The following is a 22,892-nucleotide window of genomic DNA, read 5'->3' as shown; positions in this document are numbered from 1 at the left end:
TGACCAGATTAACACAATATTTTGCTATCTGAAAGCCCGGATTACAAACTTTAAAAAGAGCCTGGCCCAGGAAGGAACCATTAAACCCAGGAGTCTCTGTGATTAAGCGAAAATGGGTCGTATACCGAGACTTGATGGTGCCACCAACTTTTTAATCACTTCCTTCTTTTCCGCTTTACCAGAAACGCGGTGGATGTTCCTTGTGCAAATTTAGAAAGCACAGATAAGGAAAAACAGAAAATTAAAATCCCCTGCCAGGCTCCCAAGGGAGAGGTGCAGGCTCGCTGCTGGTCTGTGTATCAGGGCTGAAAAACCCATGTGTCCCTGTCTTCAGGGGGAAAATGAGCTTCCTAGAGCATGAATGTTTCATAAGCTGCTCGCTCAATAGTCAAACCGTAAGCACTTTGCTGTGTCACTCAGAAGGAAGGCAGGGTGGTAGTCACACCTGCCCTCACTGCTGTGGTTGCATCCCGAGTTTGAAAGGAGCATGGCGTGTGTGGTGGCCCAAGGAGGACACGATCTCGTGCCAGCCACTCTGCTCTGGTGGAGCCCAAACTCAATATAAGTCTCTAGTGAAGCCCGTCATACACAGCCAACAGCCAGGGCCCTACTAATACCAGCCGGGGGACTGTCCCCACTGTACAGGTGAGTCCAGGTCACTGCTGTTCTTTGAGCCTGATTTCTCTCCACAGCCTTGTGAAGGAGTATCATGTGACTTTCCCTGAGGGATGTGCTTATATCAACTAGGAGGAGGGGCCCTCGTGATTCTTGCAAGTTTCAGGAACTTCCTAAGCCTTTTAAGTTTCTTTTACTTCCTAAATCTTTTTTTAAAGATTTATTTATTTATTATATACACAGTGTTATGCCTGCATGACAGAAGAGGGCACCAGATCTCATTATAGGTGGTCGTGAGCCACTATGTGTTTGCTGGGAATTGAACTCATGGCCTCTGTAAGAGCGGCCAGTGCTCTTAACCTCTGAGCCATCTCTCCAGCCCTGCTTCCTAAATCTTAATGAGCCTCCCACCAGAAGTAATATTTTTATTTGTTTAAGTTTTTTGACACAGGGCCCCACTAGCCTTTGCTGTCCTGGAACTCACTGTGTAAACCAGACTGGCTTCAAACTCAGAGAGATCCACCTACCTCTGCCTCAGCCTCCCAAGTGCTGGAATTTAAAGCACGTGCAACCACACCCAGTCAAGAGGAAATGTTTTAATTTGAAGGAAATATCTGCACAATGATAAGTAAGCATCTATGGCCCATTTTATAGAAGGGAAAAACTGAGGCTGGAAAAGTAAATATTTCTTCTAGGATGCTCAGCCTGGGGAAGCTAAGCAGACTTTAGTGTCTAGATCAGAGTGGACCACCATGATCTTTCTTCCACTGAACTTTTTTTTTTTGAGGCAAGGTCTTACTATGTAACTCTGCGTAGGCTTGAATTCACTATGCAGACCAGGCTGGCCTGGAACTCATAGAGATCTACCTGTCTCTGACTCTGAAGTACTCAGATTAAAGATGTGTGCCACTATGCCCAACTCCACCAAACCTTCAAACTTACTGTTCTGGGGCGCGCGCGCACACACACACACACACACACAGCCTCCCCTGACCCTGGTACCAACAGCCACATCCTGGGACCCAAATGGCAAGAGCATTGCCATGACTGTCAGCCCCACTTGTTTTCAGATTCTAGAGACTCCTCTGCAACCTTTCTGTCCTTTGCCTTCCTCACCACAACCCCCCAGGACCTATGTCTGCTCTCTCCCCCAGGAGTGGTTCTCACAATGACCTCAGGCTGCAGCCTGCATTGCCTCCTACACCAAGGAGTCTAACGCTATTTCGCCCTTTGTAACTTCCTATCTACCCGCGTGTCCAGTGTAGGCTCTGACTCTGTTACGTCTGTGACGTTATCACTTGCTCTGAGCCTGCCAAGGGTACGGAATGCCTCTGTATACATCAGGCGAGCTCCCATGTAGACGGGCTTGGCTACATTGTGCAGTCTGGTGCCTTCATGTCCTTGTGCCTTGAACAACCTTGGGGCCTTTGTCACAGCTGACTTGGGACAGAAAAGCCCGCGTGGCTTTCCTTTCCTCTCTTTCATCAACAAAAGGGAAAGCCAAGGTTGGGGGGGGGGCGGGGGAGAAAGGTCGTCTTGGGAATCCAAGATGTGGTGAGGTGCCATACCAATGTGTCTTCTGGAACCTTCTGAAGCTGTCATATCCTTCCATGTCCTAATGATGTAGGAGCTTCTAACCTATAGGTATTTGGGGATCTTCTCAGAGTGATCACTCAGACCTTCACTAAATTCTGGTAGCTTGCCTGTACCTAGGCAAGCAGTGGTGTGTGTGTGTGTGTGTGTGTGTGTGTGTGTGTGTGTGTGTGTGTAGATGCAGGTGGGTATTGAGGGTATGTAAGTAAGGGGATGCTTATGTAGGAGTAGGGGTGTGGGGTATTTGTGGGGTATGGAGGTCATCGTGGGAGCATAGGGTGTGTGTAGATGCAAGCATGTGTTTGTGTAAAGGTATGCATATGTGTGGCTGCACTCCTGGAGTGGCAGGCAAGTGCACCTGCCCATCCCCTGGGCCCTTGGTGGGCTCACACTGGAGTTTGCTTAGACCCGACTGCTGTATCAGAAGGGGCTCCAGCTAGCTGGGGTGCATCATTGCTGCAAACCCTAACTTCTCAGACGCAATGGGAGGCCCTCGCCACATGAAGAAGAGCCAGCTGGCTAGGGGCTAGAGCCTTTGTCTGATTCTGCTGCCTGGGGGCAATTGGGGGCCTAAGGCAGCCACTGAGCCACCTGTTTGTTCTTCTTTCCCTCCTGCAGCCATGAAGTCAGGGGGCACACAGCTGAAGCTCATCATGACCTTCCAGAACTACGGGCAGGCGCTATTCAAACCCATGAAGTAAGTGCCTGACACTAGGGTGGGCATGAGGCCGGGCTGCCATGTGCATGCGTAAGGCCAGGCTGGGGAAGCAACATTTATCTGGAGTGAAATGCAGTGACGGCTAAGTGAGTTGTCTGAACCCTCCTGGTCCCTCTCCAGTCTGATCATTACACACCTGGGGACGGTTGTCCATCTTGTTCTGGGAGGGTGAATGTTGTTCCACAAGGGGCTGGAAGTGTGGGCATGTAATGGACCCCTGGAGGGGAGACTGCATTTTTCTAACAGGCTGAGAGACTGGAGGGCCAGAGTTGCCATCTAGAGCTGTGAAGGTGGTATGGTCTTATTTCTCGGCCTGCTCCCCAGTCCAGGTGATCAGTGGGGAGCCTATGCATCCTAAAACTCCATCCTGAGTTTGATCTGTAGCGCACATGTAAAAAGCCAGGCATGGTATTGCACGCCTGTAGTTCCAGTGCTGTGGCAGAGACAGGAGGATGCCTGGCACTCACTGGCCAGTCAGTCTAACTGAATTGGTGAGCTTCAGGTTAAGTGATAGACCCTACCTCAAAATACAAGGTGGAGAGCATGCATGTGCACATATGCAACTTCATCCTAACACAAAGTAGTGCTAGAGTGGGCTCGCTACCCCACAGAATGTCACAGAAAAGGTAGAAATCTCATCACCAGTACCAGTGAGGGAGCATTATGCATCATGTGACCACCCAGGACTCTCAGGAGTTACTAAAGCATGTATCTCATTGTCACAGACCCTGCTTGGCCCAAGAGTTTGCATTTTGCCGCAGCCAGGCTATTATGTTGCTCTTTAAAGCATGGTTTGCAGTCGCAAAAGCTAAGGAGAATGTGCAAGTCCTGGGAGTGAGGCTGCCGGGTGCAGGTCCCCAGGGATGGCCCAGCTGTGTTGACTGACCAGGTCTCCTCTTTCTGCCCTGATTTTTCTGCAAATCCAGCTTTCCTTCCTGTTTAACCCTCAAATTTAAAATAAATGCTAAGTACTTCGGAAGCAGGGAAGGCGCTTTGCTCTTCCTGTTTGTCCTGTGTCCCCAGGAAGACCAGCATGAGATCAGGGAAGAAAAGTGGGCCTCCCTGGCTTCCCAAGGAGAACAGTGAGCCTGTTTATATGCAGGTCTTCAGGAGTCCAGACCTGAGCACCACCTACTCCCACAGGCAAAGGAAAACCTGGTCCTAGGGTTTAAGCCAGGAAGCAGTGAGCCCTCTGTCGCTGCCTGTGAGGTGGCATGGTCAGGGGTGCCGCATGACCGCATGACTGAGCGCAGCGTTTCTTCCCCTCTTCATGCAAGCAAGTGGTGTCCTGCAAGCATCTGTCCTATGCAGGGAGTGATGTCAGCTTGGCATGAGAAGAGTCGTGGGCTGGATGCCACCACTCGGAAGTAGTGTATGCAGTCAAGCATTGGGTGTCTCTGCCCTGTAGGAACAAGCACAGGGTCTCCAGATAGCCCGTAGCCTGTGTGGTCATCCCAGGATGTCCTAGAGGACCAGATGCCAAGGAGAAGGACGTGGCTTCCTGTGGCTTCTTAAGGGGGCTTTAGTGGGGACAGAATTTCACTGTATCCCAGACTGGTCTCCAAGTCAGCAATGCTCCTGCCTCAGGGTGCTGATGTTACAGATGTGTACCTCCACATGTCGTGTGAAGGAGACTTGCTCCCTCCCCAATCTCTCCCTCTCTCCTTCCTCCCTCCTCCCCTCTTCCCGTTCTTGCTCTCTTTCTTCGGGTAAATAGTTTTATGGCCTCAGATGTGCTCTATAGCCGAGGATAATCCTGAACTTCTGATCCTCCTTCTCCACATCCATAGCTCTGGGATTGCAGGCATGTGCCACCACACCCCGTATATGCAGTGCTGAGGATGGAAGGAACCCAGGGCGTTGTGCACGCTAAGCGAGCGCTCTACCGACCGAGCCACATTCTCGCGCCATTTTAAGGCCTCTGGTTTTCACAAGGATAGTGCCATGAGAACCTGCCTGTATAAGACCAGGGCCAAGCCGGGTGACAAATGGATCAGGACAGCCTGCTGCTGGCCAAGATCTGGGGACAATAAATGAAAATGACATCTCCTTTTCAGCCAAGTTCTGCGGGCATGGGCTCCGTGAGGCAGGTGTGTGCTTCCCGTCTGAGAAGTGTGTCTTCAAGCCTGGCAGAAATCTACAGACAAGTCCAGAGCTGTCCAGAGAGGCTCCCCATGGCCCAGAGTTTCGGGACAGCAAACCCTGGGGATCCAGATGGCCTCCTCAGTGGAGATGGGGGTGGTTCTGGATTCTGGCTTGTGTCCTGACTCGGCGAGTAGCTGGAGGGGAAGGTATGTCCAGCTGTGGACAGCTGCAACCACAACTGTTCCCCGGAGCTTGAGTAGCCTCTGTCCCATGAAGAGGGAGGGGAATGGGTCTCTGCACTCAGGGTTTTGGTGTTTGGTTTCATCCCCACAGTAGAGTCTAAAGACAGGCTGTTTATAACTACATACAAACAAGGAACCTGGGGTGCTGAGGGGTGGCGTGGGTCCAGAGCCCTATAAGGAGCCCCCAACCTGGTGGACACCATCATATCTTTGAGTGGTCACCTAAGGAGCTGGGTGGAAGTCCCTTGGGAATCCTACCTCTCCAGTTTATCCAAGGCCTTGGAGAGAGGGCTTTCAGGGCTATGATTGGAGCAGAAAAAAAAAAAATAGTGTGTGGCCTGGATAGGGTGGGAGGTACCAGTCAGGTCAGGGTGTTGCTGGGGAAACAGGTTAAGGAAACCAAGGCTCAGAAAGGGAAGGATATGTCTAAGACTAACCAAAGACAGAACCTGAGGCCAGCCTGAATTTTTCTTTTCAAAATGGGCAGGGGGGTGGGGGTTGTGGGTGGGGTTCCGATGCCGGCAGGTGGCATAGTTTGTTGTAAACTTCCCACACTATCTGTCTGGGTCATTTTACTGTTCCTGCATGGACCAGGTCCAGAAATTTCTGGGCACCTGAGACTCATTGACTCCAGTTATCTTGCCAGAAACTGATAACCCTAATGACCTTGGGCAGGGCCCAGGACCTGACACGACTGCCCGTTTTGTCCTTGCTCCTCTGAGACTATGGAATGATGTAGTTATGGTTCTTGACAATGGCCTTAAAAGGTCAAAACCCATGATAGGGAATGGGGAGAGAGCTCAGTCAGTAAGGTGCTCACTGCACAAGTAAGAGGATCTAAGTCGTATCTCTAGAAGCCACGTAAGAAAGTCAGGTGGTGCATGCCTGTCATCCAGCACTGGGGAAGTAGAGACAGGAGGATCTCCAGGACTCGCTGTCAGGCAGTGTTCGGAGAACGTGTGTTAGTAGACACTAAAAGACACACGCCCCTCAGGCATGGCGGCTCACGGCTGTGATCCCAGAACTTTGAAAGCTGAAGCCGGAGGATTGACATGAGTTTCGAGGCTAGTCTGGGATGTAGAGTGAGTCTCTGTTGGAAGAGGGGGAGAAAAGGTAAGGGGAGAGAAGGAAGGAAGAAGGGAGGGACCTGGAGGAGGAGGAGGAGGAGGAGGAGGAGGAGGAGGAGGAGGAGGAGGGAGCGAGGGAGGAGAACACACAACAGGCCCTGCAGCCCTTGAGCTCTTGAGGAGAGGGTGGGGCTGACTTGCTTTTAAAGCAGCGGTTCTCAGCCTTCCTAATACTCCAACCCTTTAATACAGTTCCTCATGTGGTGGTGACCCCAGCCAGAAAATTATTTTCATTGCTGATTTATAACTGTAATCTTGCTAATGTTATAGATCATAATGTAAATATCTGTGTTCTCTGATAGTCGTAGGCAACCCCTTGTGAAAGGGTCATTCGACTCCTTCCCCCCACCTGAGGCACCATGGCCCACAGTTTGAGAACTCTTGCTTTAAAGTATTTAAGGGTTTTTTTTATTATTATTTGTATTAGTTAGAAAGTGGCTTTCCTGACACCAGAGGCACACCATCTTCCAAAACCACTCACTCAAGTGACTGACCAGCACCATGAGCTTTCTAAGTTCTAAGAGGAAACTGCCCCTCCCCACCCCTGCCCCAGCACCCGACAACCACTAATCTCCTGTCTCGCTGTGTGAATTTGCTTATTCTGGGTTTTCACAGGCCTAAGATCGTGTGGTGCGTGGCACTTTCTGTCCGGCCTACAGTGATGATGTCCTTTCTAAGTTCATCCATGCTGGAGCGTGTGATAATGCTTCCCTTTTTATCGATGAGTGATAGTCCATTGTGTGGATGAATCGCGCCCTATTTACCCATCCATCTGCTGAGGAGCGTGGATTGTTCTCATGGTCTGTAATGAAAAGTGCTGCTTTGAACCTTTAGATGCATGGACATATTTTAGGGGTTCCTGCGGGGGATACATGTGTGTTGTGAGAACAGTTTCCCTGGAGAGAGGCAAATAGTATAGACCGTGACTTTTCCATAGAGTCACAGATGGATCACTCCTCTTCAGGTAACCTCCCCCATCCTATAGACAGTGGTTCTCAACCTGTGGGTCATGGCCCCTTTGGGGGTCACACATCACATATCCTGCACATCAGATAATTTACACTGTGACTCATAACAGCAGCCACATTACAGTTACAAAGTAGCAATGAAAATAATTCTATGGTTGGGGGAATCTCCACAACATAAAGAACTGTATTAAAGGGTCACAGCATTAGGAAGGTTCAGAACCACTGCACCTCACAGGCCCCAACTGTTGCATGCAATTAGGGCAGAATTCATAAAATGCATAGGAGGAGCATTTGGAATCTCAGCTGAGGTCCCATGACCTTCCAAACCCACTCCTTCTCCAAGGGAATATCAGTAGGTCTGCTCATAACGGGCTCTTGCAGCAGACAGTGCTGATCCGGTGGAAAATATTATTCGTTTGCTCAGAGAACCCCATTTTATAATAAGCATAGTGCATGTGCATTGGACAGAGGACAACCTTGGGTGTGGTCTTCAGAAACACCATCAGCCTCCTTTGAGACAGGGTCTCTTGCTGACCTAGAACTTACTAGGAGTACCGGCCAGAAAACCCAAGAGATCTGTCTGCCTCCACCTTCCAAGCACTGGAATTACCATCATAGGCCACCAAACCTGACATTTTCCCACGGGTTCTGGGCGCCAGACTCAATTCTTTATGCTTGCAGAGCAATTGCTTTACCACCTTGGCCATGTTTTGTGTCTCTTAGGCACAAGCCTTGGAGGGCTGCTGGAGCTCTTAACGTTCTCATTTGTTTCCATGGTAGCTGTGCCGTTTTATCCCACCTGCACAGCCCAGGGGGTCTGCTTCCCCAGTCTTTGCCAGCACCTCTTGTCATCTGTCTTTGATGGTAACTGTCCTCCTGAGTGTGAGGTGGGATTTCACAGTGGCTTTGACATGCATTCCCCGGATGGCCAAGGACACCAGAGTCTTCTCACGAGCTTGTTGATCATCTGTTTGTCTTCTTTGGAGCTGCACCAGGGCAGCGCTCCTGCCATTCTTTAGGCTGGTTATTTGTCTCTGCTATTAAAGGGTTAAATGACTCTTATCACATAGATGGTAGTGTATAGGCTGTGAGGTTTTAGGGTGTCCATTTTATTCATTTTTGTTATTTGTGCTTTTGGTGAATTATTTAAACTTGAATATATATATATATATATATATATATATTGTGTGTGTGTGTGTGTGTGTGAGAGAGAGAGAGAGAGAGAGAGAGAGAGAGAGAGAGAGAGAGAGAGAGAGAAACCATGAGGCCTCACTGAGACTCAGTTTATCATCTGGTCACAAAGCCTAGGGTATGCCTACTCCCAATGCTGCCCCAGAAGCAGCTTACAGGAGCAGAGCTCAGCAGGGTGGGGTCAACTGCAGGCCTCAACAATACAAATATCAAGTTGTTTCTGGGAAAAAAAACCTCCCAGGCATGCCCGAGGCTGCCTCTGATGCAACAGAACCGTCTCATGGCAGAAATACTCATCTAGCAGCGGCTGGTACTTCCAGAGCTCCTGGGTTGGGCCTGGCACAGACATGATTCAAGGTCCAAGCTTGTGGGAAAGCCACAGGGCTGCGACCTCTGGACGTGGGTCACTGGGATGCTGAGTAGGGGATGAGGTAATGCGTGTGTGTCTGGCCCTTCACGGCAGCTACGGTTGCTGCTTATGCAGCCATTCATAGAATACATGGGAGAGAAAGCACCTGTGGGGCAGGCAGATGGACCGGCAGGCTTCCCTCAGGAGGGTAGGGAGGGTCAGGGCTGGAAGGAAAAGACTGCCTTGCAAGAACACTCAGCTGGAAGCAGCCATCCGGGAGGCCATGGTGAGTGTGAAGGTCAAGTAAAGGTCAGATAGGTTCAGGCCACAGGAGGAGTTGTGTGCACAGTCCAAGAGGTTGGCTGGCACCGTCAGGATCAGGTGCCTACAAGGTTTCAGCTGCTCTGTCTGAAGCCCAGGCTTTGGTGCAGGAGGAACTAGACACAGCTGTCCCCAGTGAGCTTCAGCTCCTTCCCCTCCGGCTGCTTACCGAGTGCTCGGGGCTGCATGCTGATAGGGTGCCATGCCGGAAGACATGGGCCACATATTCCTGCAGGGTCCGGTGGGAAAGTCCAGGGTCCAAGCATAGACTGAGCAGAGTGAGGCTGGGCAGCAGCCTGCTCTGAGGACATCTATGGCATGGACATTGGCCCGTGGCTCAGATCAGTATTTGGGGTGTCGGAGTGCACAGTTCCTGCCTCAGTACGGAATGGGTGTGCTGGGGAGACAGGAAGGAGGCTGTGGGGAGAGAGTGGATGAGGAAGAGGGTACCCACAGAGGCTGGGCAGTGTGATGGAGGAGGAGGCCTAGGAAACTGTCCTAGTCAGTTCTTTGTTGCGGGGATGAAACACTAACAGAAAGCAACTAAGATAGTAGAGGGTTTAACCTGGAGTCAGGAACTAAATGCAGACACCATGGTGGAACACTGCTCGTTGGCTTCACACCTTGGCTTGCTCAGCTTGCCTTTTTATACAGTCCAGGACCACCTGGCCAACGGTGACACCACCCACAGTGACCTGTACCCTCTCGCATCAATTATTAATGCTTCATAGACAATCCCAAAGGCTGATCTGGTAGAGGCGATTGCTCAGTTAAGATTCCTCTGCCAAAGTGACTCGAGTTTATGTTGAGTTGGCCAAGACTTGCCAGTACAAGCCCCTCCCTGGGCACAGTGGTGGGACATGGGAGCAATCGAAGAAGAGAAAGCTTCTGGCCTTGTGGCTGATGACATTTGGGGACCCACTTGGGACATCCAGGTAGAGGCATGTAGCACCTGGAGCACAGAGAAACACCAAGGTTAAGTCCTAGCCACAAAACTTAGCGTGTGGCCCACCCCTCCAGACTGATCCCTTTGCTTGCACAGCTGGAGCATAAGGTCCAGGACCCCTCCTCCCAAAAGACTCATCTTTAGGGGGGAGGCTGCTCCACAAGGCAGGGGGACAGTGATTCCATCCTACATGTCAACCTGGGCTTGGCCCATTTGATTCCTGGCTGCATTTGCTTTTATTTCCCAAGGGACCGGAAAGAACACAGCACATTGCTGAGGAGCTCTCAGGAAGCATCCACCTTGAGTGAGCCAGGGGTGGCTTGTGGAGGCTGATCTGAGCCTGGGAAGCACCTCAGTCTCTGGCCAGTGTGACAGCACAGCCTATGGACTACCTGGTTCCCAACTAGCAAACTGAGTACTTGTAGATCACTTGAAAGCCTATAGTTGGTGTGTGATGGTGTAGCTGGGTGGTTTTGTACCTCTAGGCAACTGTGTGATTGGATGAGCTGTGCCTGTGTGTGATGATTCTGTGCCTGGGTGGTTGTGTGACTAGGCGAGGTTCTGTGACTGGGTGGTTTGTATGGCTGTGGCAGCTGGGTGGCTGTGGCTAGCTAGGCTGCTGTGTATCTATGTCACCTCTCTAGCATACAACACATTCTTTGACCTCCCCAGATATCGCATGTGTGTTATTTGTGATGGGCTCTTCTTAATTAATAGTGGAAGAACAAAGCTTTAACAAGCCTTGGGTAGGTGGAAGTAAACAAGGAATAGGCCACAGACCAGGGTATGAGGCTTAGGTGCCAGGCCCTTGGGGCACTACTGCTTGTAGGAAAGGCTGCCTGAACCTGGATCCAGACATTGTCTGGTAAAGGGGCATAACAACTCCAGCCCACGCTGGCCTGGGACCTACTCTGTATCTCAGGTTGGCCTTGAACTTGCAGTGATCCTCCTGCATCAGTCTCCTGAGTGTTAAAGTTGTAGGTATATGTGACCATGTCCAGTCCCTCTGGGGCTTTTTCCGGTGTTGTACAGTATACTGGTGACCTCAGTGGTCTACACTGGGCCCAGCAGTGTGTCCCTTTGACTCTATAATGTGACTCGCTGTCTCAGTGAGATCACAGCGGGAATCTCATACCCCAGACTGAGACTATGTAGTCCTTGTGGCAGACTGAAGATTGAGGGTGGCATCCCATGCTTTCTATATGGATCATGTCCTTGACCTGGCTCAGCCCCAGCCTAGTTGGAAAGTGGGAGGCGGCAGCTGACAGTCTGGAGACCTACAGCTTAGGCTGGTCCAACCTAAACCCAGATGGGCGAAAGGCATGACTTGCTCAGAAACCTCTGAGGTCCTTAAGGGGCCCAGCTGAGACTTAGAGTGAGAGTCTCATCCTAACAGGCCAGGCACAGAGTTCCTGCCTTTAGACACCTTCGCGGGAGGTGGATGTGGCACTAGGGGCTTTTTTTCTCTGTGTGTTTCTTTTCCTGGTGACAGGAAGCCTGGTCACCAGTAAGGAGGAGTTGGGGAGGAGCTCACAGAAGGAGGATAAGGAAGGGCGGAATGGAGATGTTGTCCTTGTCACAGATGCATGATGCTAATGCTTGGGTTTGGCCCAAAGCGCGGTGTATAAGCAAAGGGAGGAAATTAGCACACCAGAGACTGGGCTGGAGAGGTGACTCCACAGTTAAGAGAATTGATTGCTCTTGTCCAGGCCTCAGCACCCACATGGCAGATCACAACCATCTGTGACTCCGGTCCCCTCTTCTGACCTCCTTGGGCATCAGGCATAGACATGGTGCACTTAAATACATGCAAGCCAAACATTCATACATGTAAAATAATAACGTAGATCTGGGGAAAAGAGGAGTAGCTGAGACAGGAGAAATGTCTCAGGCAGAGAACTCTGCCTTGGGAAATTCACTCTGAGAAGGGCAGGACCCTGTGATCAAGGTTGTTCAGTGCTAGGAAGGACAGAGGATACTAGGAGGGAGGGAAGGAAGTTTCAGACACTGAGCCACCCAGGCAGGAGGCCTTAGTGTGATCCTAGGCTGAGGAGGGGACCACAAAGAAGTTCTCCAGTCTGGAAGGAGTGTAGCATGTTTCTGGGGTGATCAGGGAATCTCAGTGTTTTCCTGGGGTGATCAGAGAACCTCAGTGTGTTCCTGGGGTGAGCAGGGGACCTCAGTGTGTTCCTGGGGTGTGCAGAGCACCTCAGCATGGTCCTGGGGTGAGCAGGGGACCTCAGTGTGCTCCTAGAGTAAACAGGGGACCTCAACATGCTCCTGGGGTAGGCCGGGGACCTCAGTGAGTGCTGTCTGACAGACTAAGCAGAACTTCATACAGGGATGACCATGGCAAGACTCAGGGACACTCATGTTTGCAGCCCAGCAAGCAGAGTTAGAGATTTTCTAAGGATCTTCTGGCCTACTAGTGAACAAGGCATGCTTTCGTTGCTCTGTGCCTCGACCAGGCCCCAAAAACAAACAGATTGCCCAATCCTGGTCACTGGTGTGGAGCCAGCAGAGGCCTAGGCCTGACCAGAAGTAGACAAGGACTCTTTTGTATCTCCCGTCCGCTCATACTGGCCTCCCAGCCTGTGCCCGTCCTTGAACGTACTGTGGCCTGGCCTTCTGGCTTTCTGAGGCTTCCATGTGCGTCTCAGTGGGGATTTCAGGTCAGAACTTTAGACCTTCACTCTTTCATCCAGGGGCCTCCTGGACCCCTTCATATCATCTGGACTGCTCTGTGACTCGCCACGCTGACCTCAAGAAATTTGTCTGAAAGGTGCCCTTCCTAAAGCTGAATACAGAGTCCACGGGGAAGGCCCATTTCATGTTCCATATGGCCACATCCCTCACCTGACGTGCACAGTGGGCTTTCCCTCTGAGTGTCTGCTGAGGCACCATGAGGAAGACACACTTTGCTGCCCTGTGAGACAGTCCACACCAAAGAGTGAAGGGGCGCTGCAGAGGAAGTAGATTCTTCTGTGAGTGGAGCACACCAGGCAGAGGAACATAGAGCGTGGTACTGGAGGGCCTAGGGACTGGCAGGGCGACCCCGCCACCAGCTCTGCACACCGTATATGCAAAGCCTCTCATGAGCAGGCAGGTTCTGAGGAGAGCACCTCAAAATAGGACTGGAGATAGAGGTTGGCCACAGACAGAATGTGTGACTGCACAGGAGGCTTTAACGGTGCCTGAATGGCATCGGGTGGGAACATGGGCTAGGACACTCTTCTCTGACACTGCTGGGGCCACACTAGCCAGCAAGAGCAGGGGATGGCATCAGAGGCAAAGCTGCAGACACAGGGCCAAGAGCTGGGACCAGGTGGGCAGTTCTGTGACCCTGCAGGAGGAATTAGATACCGGAGACCCTGAAGTAGCAAGGATATAAGCATCGAGAACAGTGGGTGGCTTAGGAATGGGACAGTCCTAGAGGCCACTCAAAGACTTGAGAGCCAGAGGGATATACACCAGTCTGCATTTGTGCTATGATATGATCTGCTGGTGAGAGAGTCCCTCAACTGAACACGGGCAGTTGGTGGGGCGGGGGGCGGGGTTGTCATGAAAAGATCCCATGAGTGATGGGGCAGGCCCCACCAGGGCACTGACGTGAGGATGGAGGGAACCAGGGTTCACAGTAGCCCAGCACCTCTGGACGTCTTCGCCTCTGATTCCTCAAGCTTCTCACTGAGGCTTGTGGTCTGATTTCCCAGGCATTGCTGCAGAGAGCAGGTGGCTGGTGGGAAAAATCTTGCACCCCCACGGGCTTGGGTGGTGGAAAAGAGGTTACCACTGGGGTTTGCTGAGGGCTTGGAGATCTAAGGTCTGAGCAAGGCAGAGGGGAGAGGCCCAGTGGAGCTAACTGAGACATGAGGATACCTGTGTGAGGGTACACAGCATATGTGGATCATGCATGCATGGGTTTTTACATGCTGGATGAGAGTGCACAGCTGTGATATAGACATATGTGTGCTTCTGTATATGAGTATGTATTCCATGCATGTTCAAGTGTTCACATATTTCATGCCCATGTTCTTGTATGAGTAAATTTGCACATGTGTGGATATGTATTATATGTGTTTCTTATATGGGTATGCTATATACATATGTTATGTATATATACTCATGTGCATATTGCATGTATATGCTTCTCTGTGTGGGTATGTGTTGTATGTGCTCATGTTTACTATATGTGTGTGCTTGTGTGGGGGGTGTTTATTTTGTATTCTTCTGTGTGTGGTTGTATATTGCATTTTTCCTATCTGATACATGTGTGTTTGTGCATGTTGCATGTGCATTCTTGTATGTGAACATGTGCACATTTATCTGGGTTAGAGTCGAAGTGGTAACTACAGAGTGACAGCTGGGACCTGGGCTTGTGAGGCAGATGCTGGGGGGGGGGCGGGGGGTGGACTTGTCCTTGCAGTGACTTTGCAGAGGGAGCTGTTGGAGCACTCTCTCTGGAGCACTCCGTGTGACCTTCCTGCCTTGTATAGTGTCACACTGTCTCAGGTGTAGACAACTGGGTCATTTCCAGATCTGGGGATTATGTTTGCAGTCATAAGAACATGATCTGTATTAATTTGAAAAACTAGCGAGCAGTAGCCCTGACAGAGCCAGCCTAGAGATAGATCCAGGAAGCAATGATCTGGGACACAGCAGGGGTGCAGGGGCCTCAGAGGCCTGTGCGCGGCCCCCAACAGGGAACCTGTCCTCAGCTAAGCCTGAGCTCAGCTCCTAGCCAGCCTGCCTCTCACAGCTGCTAGCTGCTGAGGTCTATTGTCAACAGAACAAGCAAAGCTAATGAGGTCCAGGCATCTGCCGATAGATGATCTTTGTGAAAGGCAGGGGTGGAGCTGGCCAATCAGAGTGCCATGTGGGACCACTGGAAAAGAGTCTCCCTGGCCATCCCGGCTTTATTCAGCCAGAACAAAACCTTGTGACCTTTCTCCTGTCTAAGGGTCCCCACGTCCAACTGTGCAGGGCACAGCTACCACCTCTATCCCCCATGAGCCTCTGGAAAAGACTAGCCAGGAACTAACTAACCCATGCTGACTTCAGTTCAGTGAAGAGGTCTCAGCCAGTCTCACAAGAGCCACCATGTCCCCATGCATTCACAGACAAGGACCCTGAGCACAGGAAGGAAATGCTCTCTGACGATGTGTCTGCAGAGCTGGGACTCACCGTAGCCTTCTCTCCACAGTCTATCTGGTCGGCACAGGTCTTCCAGCTGTTCCTATCACTCTTTCTCCTTTTCCTTTTATGAGACAAGTCTCATGTCAGACTGCCTTCAAACTCACTATGTAGCTGAGGGTGGCCCTGAACCTGTGATCTCCTGACTTGACGTTTTAAGGCGGTATGTGCCATCACTTTTCTGGGCTTTTGTGTTTGTTTGTTTGTTTGTTTGTTTAGCTGGTTGGTTGGTTGGTTTGACTTGGCTTGGTTTTAATACTAGGGACTGAACCCAGGGCCTTGTGTGTGACAGGCAAGTACCCTACTGACTGAGCCACATCTCCAGCCATGTCCCCATCTTAGTGCCTGAGATAAGGTCCTCTGGCTTCTAAGGCCCCACTAACTCCCTCCCCCAGCACCCAAAGGTTCCCAGATGGCCAGAACGGTGTTGCCTGAGGCTGACCTCAGCAGTTAGCTGACTCCTGTTCTCACTCAACAGCTGGCAGGCCATTTACTTCATGCCATAAAAAAAAAAGGAATTATTAACAAATTGCATAGCAATGCTAGGAAACAGGCAGGGACAAGAATGAATTACAAAACACAGGGAAGCCAGCTCAGGGCAAAGCCACAGGCTGCACCTGCTGGGCCCTTATGCCCTTGGTGACCTCCTAGGGACCAGGGCACCATTCATGCTGGGACTTCTCTCCAGAGCCTCCAGTGAAAGTGTCTCCTCGTCCCCCCCCCCACACACACACATTTTTGAAAAACCCAGCAAGTCACTTCCTCCAAAGTTGTTCCTAACTGCCTCCCAGAAAGTGTCATCGGTCTCTTTTCCGTGGCTATGACGGTCACTAGGGAGCCCACAGTGTCGAGGTGGGGGCAGAAGATTAAAAGGAGGGTAGGAAATACCGTCTTCATTTTCCTCGTTCCGTTCCAGGGGAAGAAAATGAAAGTCGGGGGGGGGGGTGGTTTCCGTGCCAAAGCAGTCTGATTAGATCTGCTTGTTTGGGGGCTTCTGTTTTGCTGTGTTGTGTTTAACAGCCCCCAAAGGAAATTCTAGATTTAAGGCCTTCCTTAAGCCAGAGAACGGTCTGAGATGTGAGCTCCTGGCTCTGGGCTCGGCTTGTTTCCCATATTGATATTTTCTAAGCATTGAGGGCTCCTTGGAGGGAAAACAAGATGATAGCAGCAACTTGTGCTAAATATTTAATCCCCAGCTTCATCGTTACTGGCATCTCGCTTTTTCTTTTTTTTTTACATCACCTTTAAATAAATCAACGGAGGTACACAGAAGAGGGGTCTGTGTTCCAGGAGCCGGGAGAGCACCATTTCATTCTGCTTTGCTCCCCTCCGAGCTGAGTTGCAGACAGCTTCAAAATTATGAGTGAGAGACCTCTTACCTCAGACAAGTCTGCGCTATGCCATTTTATTTTATTCTATTTATTTGGGGTATGCAAGCGCATGTGTGTGCATATTCACAAAGGTGTGTGCAGGTCCCCATACACACGCATGTGCACACATACAGAGGCCAGAGGTAGGTGTAGATCTCCACCTCATATATTGAGGCCGTTGAACCCAGAGTTTGAAGATTTGGTTAGTGTAGAATGGCAGCTTATAGCTGGGGTTCCCTACCTCAGTCTCCTGAGGTTGGGATCACAGTGGGTCACCATGCCCTCTTGGTATTCACATGCATGCTGGAGATTTGAATTTGGGTCCTTACACTTGCACAGTAAGCCTGTCCCCAACCCTTATTCTGTTGTTTTGAGAGAATGTTCATGTGTATGCACACGCTTGTGCATGAGCGCTCATGTATGTAGAGTCCAGAGGTCAATTCTCTATCACTGTCCACATTATTTTTGGAGATGGGGGTCTCTCACCGAATCTGGATCTCGCCATCCCACTAGGCTGGTAGTCAGCGAGCCCCAAGCATCCTTCTGTCTTCACCTCCCCAGTGCTAGGATTACAGGTGCGTGTGACTGTACTGTATTTTTTTTATTTGGATGCTGGGGATTTGAACTCAGGTCCTTGGACTTGTGCAGCAACACTTTACCTGTTGAGTTATCTCTCCAGCTCGCCCCTGTGTTTTTCCCATCTGTCTGCCCCTTGATGGTCATCTTTGCATGGCTTCAGATTTTTCCAGGTCACAAACCTTTGAGTCATTATTGATTTTCATTGACTTGACCATAGCAAGAAGGCTCTGCTCCAGCCCTTCCTCAACCATCAAAGAGGCCAGCAGTTTTTACCCCCTACGCCCCACTGTGAAGAGCTGGCTGTACAAGGAATTTGAAGGGTCTTGATTATCTGAATACCAGTCTTTCCCCCGTTTGGTTGTGAAGCTCTGGCTGGACAAGCAGACTATCAGAGCAAGTGGAGAAGCAGAATCACCAGACAACAGAGGAGTGGGAGGGAGACCTTCTGCCCTTTGTGTTCCTTGTGAACCCCAAAACAAGGAAGGTTCCCAAGCAAACAAGTCAATCACCCAGGCCTAGTGGCACAGGCCTGTCATCTGAACTACTTGGGGGGCTTAGATAGGAGAATTGTAAGTTCAAGGCCAGCCTGGGTAATTTTGTGAGACCTGACCTTAAATTTTTAAAGTAAAAAGAAGACTAAGGGAGAGTTCAGTGGTAGAGCACCTGCCTAGAATCCCCTAGTGAGGGGCTGGGGTGTGGTTCAGTGGTAGAGCCCCTGCTTAGTATCCCCCAGTGAGGGGCTGGGGTGTGGCTCAGTGGTAGAGCACCTGCCTAGAATCCCCCAGTGAGGGGTTGGGGTGTGACTCAGTGGTAGAGGACCTGACTAGAATCCCCCAGTGAGGGGCTGGGGTGTGGCTCAGTGGTAGAGCACCTGCCTAGAATCTCCCAGTGAGGGGCTGGGGTGTGGCTCAGTGATAGAGCACCTGCCTAGAATCCCCCAGTGAGGGGCTGGAATGTGGCTCAGTGGTAGAGCACCTGCCTAGAATCCCCCAGTGAGGGGCTGGGGTGTGGCTCAGTGGTAGAGCACCTGACTAGAATCCCCCAGTGAGGGGCTGGGGTGTGGCTCAGTGGTAGAGCCCCTGCTTAGTATCCCCCAGTGAGGGGCTGAGGTGTGGCTCAGTGGTAGAGCACCTGCCTAGAATCCCCCAGTGAGGGGCTGGGGTGTGGCTCAGTGGTAGAGCCCCTGCCTAGAATCCCCCAGTGAAGAACTGGGGTGTGTTCTAGTGGTAGAGCATCTGCCAAGCATGTATGAAGCCCTGGGTGTAATCCCTAGCCCCATAATAGAACAGTCAACACAAAGAAACAGGACAGGGGTGTCATGGTACCTCTGGGTCTCTGGGCTCTGGAGAACAGATTCTCCATAGAGACCAAGGGATTATCCAGTTTGCAGAGTCATTGGGAACCTGCACTGTGACAGTTTTGAGCACTATAAGCTCAGGTCCCACTGCTGATTTAGAAACCCCTAAACTGTTTAGGAGACTGGCTCAAGACAGTCCTGATTCAGTGGGGCATGGAGTCTGGCCTAAGTACAAACCTGTAGGCGAAGGCAGGCAATAGGTGTCATCTGAGGGCTGCTGTCCTTACAGAGCTGTGGTGTAATGTTACCCCAGGTAGAAGCAAAGACACCATCTGGCCATTGCTTGAGCAGCTTCTTTGGGTTGTCAGCCTTTCTGTCCCCCACTTATCCATTTTTCTCTGCAGTGGTAGCCTCATAAACAGCCACTACTCAGCATTAGAACAGTTGACGTGTGCTGGCATGTGATGGCCTCCATGTGTTAAAGCCGACCATGCTGGCCAAGCCCCTATTTGAAGGTACCACACCTGGGAAAGCTCACCTCCCTCGGCCTTGGAGCTTCACTAGAGATTGAGAGGTCTTAGGATACTCAAGTCATCTGGACAAGAAGCAATGCAGGCACATAGACAGGCTTCCCATGACCTTCAAGGATCCTCCAGAGGCAGCCAGCAGCAATTATCCTACCAAAGAGACCCTCCTCCCCACCTCCAGCACACAGGGAATTGGCTCATTTCAAAGGTGGAGCACACAGAGTCACATCTCCCCTCACTGTGAGGGCTTTGCTTTCTGGGGACACTTGGTACATGTTCCTGCCAGTGTACAAATAGCTGTGACACATCGCTGCCACCACCCACCCACCCAGTCCTCTGGGGCTCCCTGCTGTTGGCTCTCACCCACAGCCAGTAGAAAGACCAGGAAAGAGTGGGACCGCAGACGTGGTTCACTCCAGCTTAGACATGGCCCATAGGTGAGGAGAGAGAGAGGGGGAGAGGGAGAGAGAGAGAGAGAGAGAGAGAGAGAGAGAGAGAGAGAGAGAGGAATGTGTAAACACAGTGCCCGAGGCTCTAAACAAGACCGGTAGACAATGGCACCCACGGGTTTGAAATAGGAAAGGCCATATTTAGCATGAAGCATCTCTGAACACTCCAGGACTGAAGGTCACACTGATCTTCTGCCAGGGAGAAGCCCCCTCACCTTCCAGAACATTCACTTGCAGAAAGCCTGGTATTAAATAGCTTAATATATCTCCCTAATGACAAGGGGGCTGTTTTCTGCTGTGTGAGTGACGGGAAGATTACTGGAGGCAGAAGGGCTGGTTTCTGCCTCCACGCCTTCATTTGGTGAGTCAGGGACCCACTGTGCACTTAGCAGGAAAGGGGGAGTCTTGTCTTTCTTGAGGTTTTGTGTCCTTGACATCAGACATGGGATAGGGAATGCCCCAAGACATCAGCTCCTAATCGCCAGCCAGAACCTATAAATGCCCTCTTATCTTTTTATTCGTGTGTGTGTGTGTGTGTGTGTGTGTGTGTGTGTGTGTGTGTGTAGACCCCAGGAGCCATCCTCATCTTTTGAAATAGAATTTCTTCACTGACCTGGGACTAGCCAATTAACCTAAGAGTTATTTTCAAATGGGTTGTGTGGAAATTGAACTCAGGTCCCTGTACCCTAAAGGTAAGCACTTTCTCTACTAATGCATCCAGCCAGCCAGCCACAGCCCCACACCCTTATTCTGCAGTAGAGACATGAAGAGGTGCATTAAGTAGGGATTTTATAGCACTCCTCTTAGAATTACCTATTTTTGTGCATGGGAGCTGACAGGGAAGATGAGGTGCTGGATCACAGAAGAGAAACCCCGTGAAGACAGAGGCAGGGATGGAGTGATGAAGCCTTGAGCCGAGGGATGTCTGACACCTCTGGAGGGAGCTGCCTTGCCCAGCCTTGATCCTGAACTTGATCCTCCATCACCCAGACAGGCTAAGGTCCTTTTAGTTTAAGTCAACAGCAAGTACCCTCCACAACCTTCCTAATAATGCAACTCTCGTGTTGTGGTGACCCCCAACCATAAAATTATTTTCGTGGCTGCTTCATAACTGCAATTTTCCTACTACTATGAATTGTAATGTAATTATCTGTGTTTTCCGATGGTCGAAGGTAACCCCTGTGAAAGGGTCATCGACCCCCAAGGGGTTGCAACCCACAGGTTGAGGACCACTGATGTAGATGGTCAGGTTCACATGGATGGCTCGGGTGGATGGAGGTCAGTGACTGTGCAGACAGCCTCTCTTAGGCTTTCCAGCCTCCCAGTTGGTGTCCTCTGGCACCTTCACCGAGATCCAGATGTCTGAGTTCCATCTTCTGGCATCTTCTGTGAGTTCCATCCATGGAATGGGCTTCTGACAACACTGCTCACAGACCTGTGAAGAGCAAATGAGGCAGCACACTTGGTGCCCTGAGGACAGAGCCCAACACCTAGAAGGTTCTCTATGGGTATTCACGGCTCTCACCAGCAAGCTGATTGCCACGCATATTGTGAGTGACTGAAGAGGTTCGTAGAAGCTTGCTGGCACTATAGCCAGGCGGGAGCAGGCTGGTCCCAGCTGGTTCTCTGACTACTAGCCAGGCATCAGTGCTGCCTCCGTTGGCCCCAGAAAGGGTGTGGGCAGTCAGCCCCAGGCCCAGATCTGAGCTGTAACCCGTCCAACTTTGTGGCTCAGTGCCAGGACTTGGGGTGTCAGCCCGTTCTGCTACAAAATTTGGCTTCACATCTTCGGAGCCTGGGGCAGGTTATTTCCTAACTCTGCCTTGATTTGCTTAGCTGTACCACGAGGAAAATGATGCCAAGTTCCCAAGTAGTGTTTGCTGTGTTCCTCCTCCCCTGAGAGGAGCTGTGTGCTCAGATCCTGGGAGATTCCGATGTGGACATCATAGTGGGATTGTTAGTCAGCGCTTGACTGTGTTTTCATTAGAGCTCAGAGAAGCTGTTCTAAAGGAGTCTTAGGTGTTTTCAGCCCCAGGGTCAAGGGAAAAAGGATGTGGAATGTTGTAGGCACCTTGGTGCCTGCCTTTCTCGTGGCCTTTGGGGACCAGTTGGAGCTGTGTGGTGCTGCTTAAACATCCCTGTAGAATGTTCAAGGCCTGTTCAAGCACTTGGCTTGGGATTTCCTGGGTTCCCTCTCTCCTTGCCCAAGGTGATTATAGTGCAGAGTACCCTGCTTGAAGCCACCACCACAAAGCCTGGCTCATGACCCTCCTCTCCAGCCCTATCTGGTGGTTTCAAAAGCCAGCTCTGCAACTTCCTGCAGCTGATGGCCTCAGGATGAAGGCCAGGTGTAGCCATCTGGAACTGATTTTGACCTTAGAGGCCAAGATGGGGGCCGTCCCCATGACTAACAGATCCTTGTTAGGGGAAGTGTGCCCACTGGCCACCTAGTCCTTGGGTCTCCCTAGGTCTTGGCTACAGGTGGGGCTGGCTCTAGTGTGCTGAGGGGAGGGGCTGTCCCGATGCCCCGTGTCTCCTCCAGCACTTCGCTGGTACCCTTCCCCACACAGTGTTACCTTGTGTGCACTTGAGTGAGTGACCTACATAGACCAAAAGGCAAGTCTTCAAGTCTTCCACAGGCCCTTCCTACTCTGACCTGTCGGTCCAGAGCCTCTAGGAGGACATAGAGGGGACAGGACAGCCCAGCTCCCTTACCACTGTGAGGCTGTGGCACCCGACCATGCTGCCAGGGCACAGAGACCATGGACTTTGTTTTGAAGCCCCCTCAGGCACGCTGCCGGTGCCCGCTGCAGTCCACTGGGAAAGCATTTCATGGGCCACTTATATCTCACAGGTTCCGGGAAGGTTGAAATGAGGACAGTGTCACAAGACCTCAGCACAAGCTGCGAACATCCATGCTCATAAGCACAGTTCCCCAACTCCAGCTCTTTCTATAAAGGGAGGGTGTGACACTTTGCTATACTGTCATCCACAGTCCTGGGGACACATGTGTGGGTTGTGATGACCACACACAAAGTCCCTCCCCAGGTGATTCCAAGTAGAGAATTCTTTTATTTCATATACACATCAGGTAACTCTTTGAGGGGAGTAGATTTTACTTACTCTGTAGCCCCACCTGACCTGAACTCTCGCTTTGCAGGCCAGGAACTTAGGGCCACTCTTTCCCTCTGCCTCCTGAGTACCGGGTTACAGGGTGTACCACCATATATGGCTGGCTACTAATTTATTCACACTTTTTCCTGTGAACTTAAAATCTTGCTTATTCCCCCCCTGCTCCCACCCTCAGAAAGCACAGTCAGCC

General features: G+C 51.0%; 1 protein-coding gene across 1 annotated transcript in view; it reads left to right on the top strand.

The window, feature by feature from the left end:
- Fam20c (FAM20C golgi associated secretory pathway kinase) overlaps positions 1-22,892 on the top strand; it is a 53,967-nt gene that overhangs the window by 9,236 nt on the left and 21,839 nt on the right. Inside the window, exon 3 of the mRNA XM_087903358.1 lies at positions 2,827-2,905. Within this exon, the coding sequence (XP_087759484.1) occupies positions 2,827-2,905 (79 nt within the window). The remainder of the gene's footprint in view (positions 1-2,826; positions 2,906-22,892) is intronic.

This window comes from Myodes glareolus, chromosome 2 (genome assembly GCF_982192425.1).
Source record: "Myodes glareolus chromosome 2, mMyoGla1.1, whole genome shotgun sequence".
NCBI classification, from domain to species: Eukaryota; Metazoa; Chordata; class Mammalia; order Rodentia; family Cricetidae; genus Myodes; species Myodes glareolus.
Note: the sequence above shows the minus strand (reverse complement) of the source record. Positions and strands in the feature narration are given on the sequence as shown.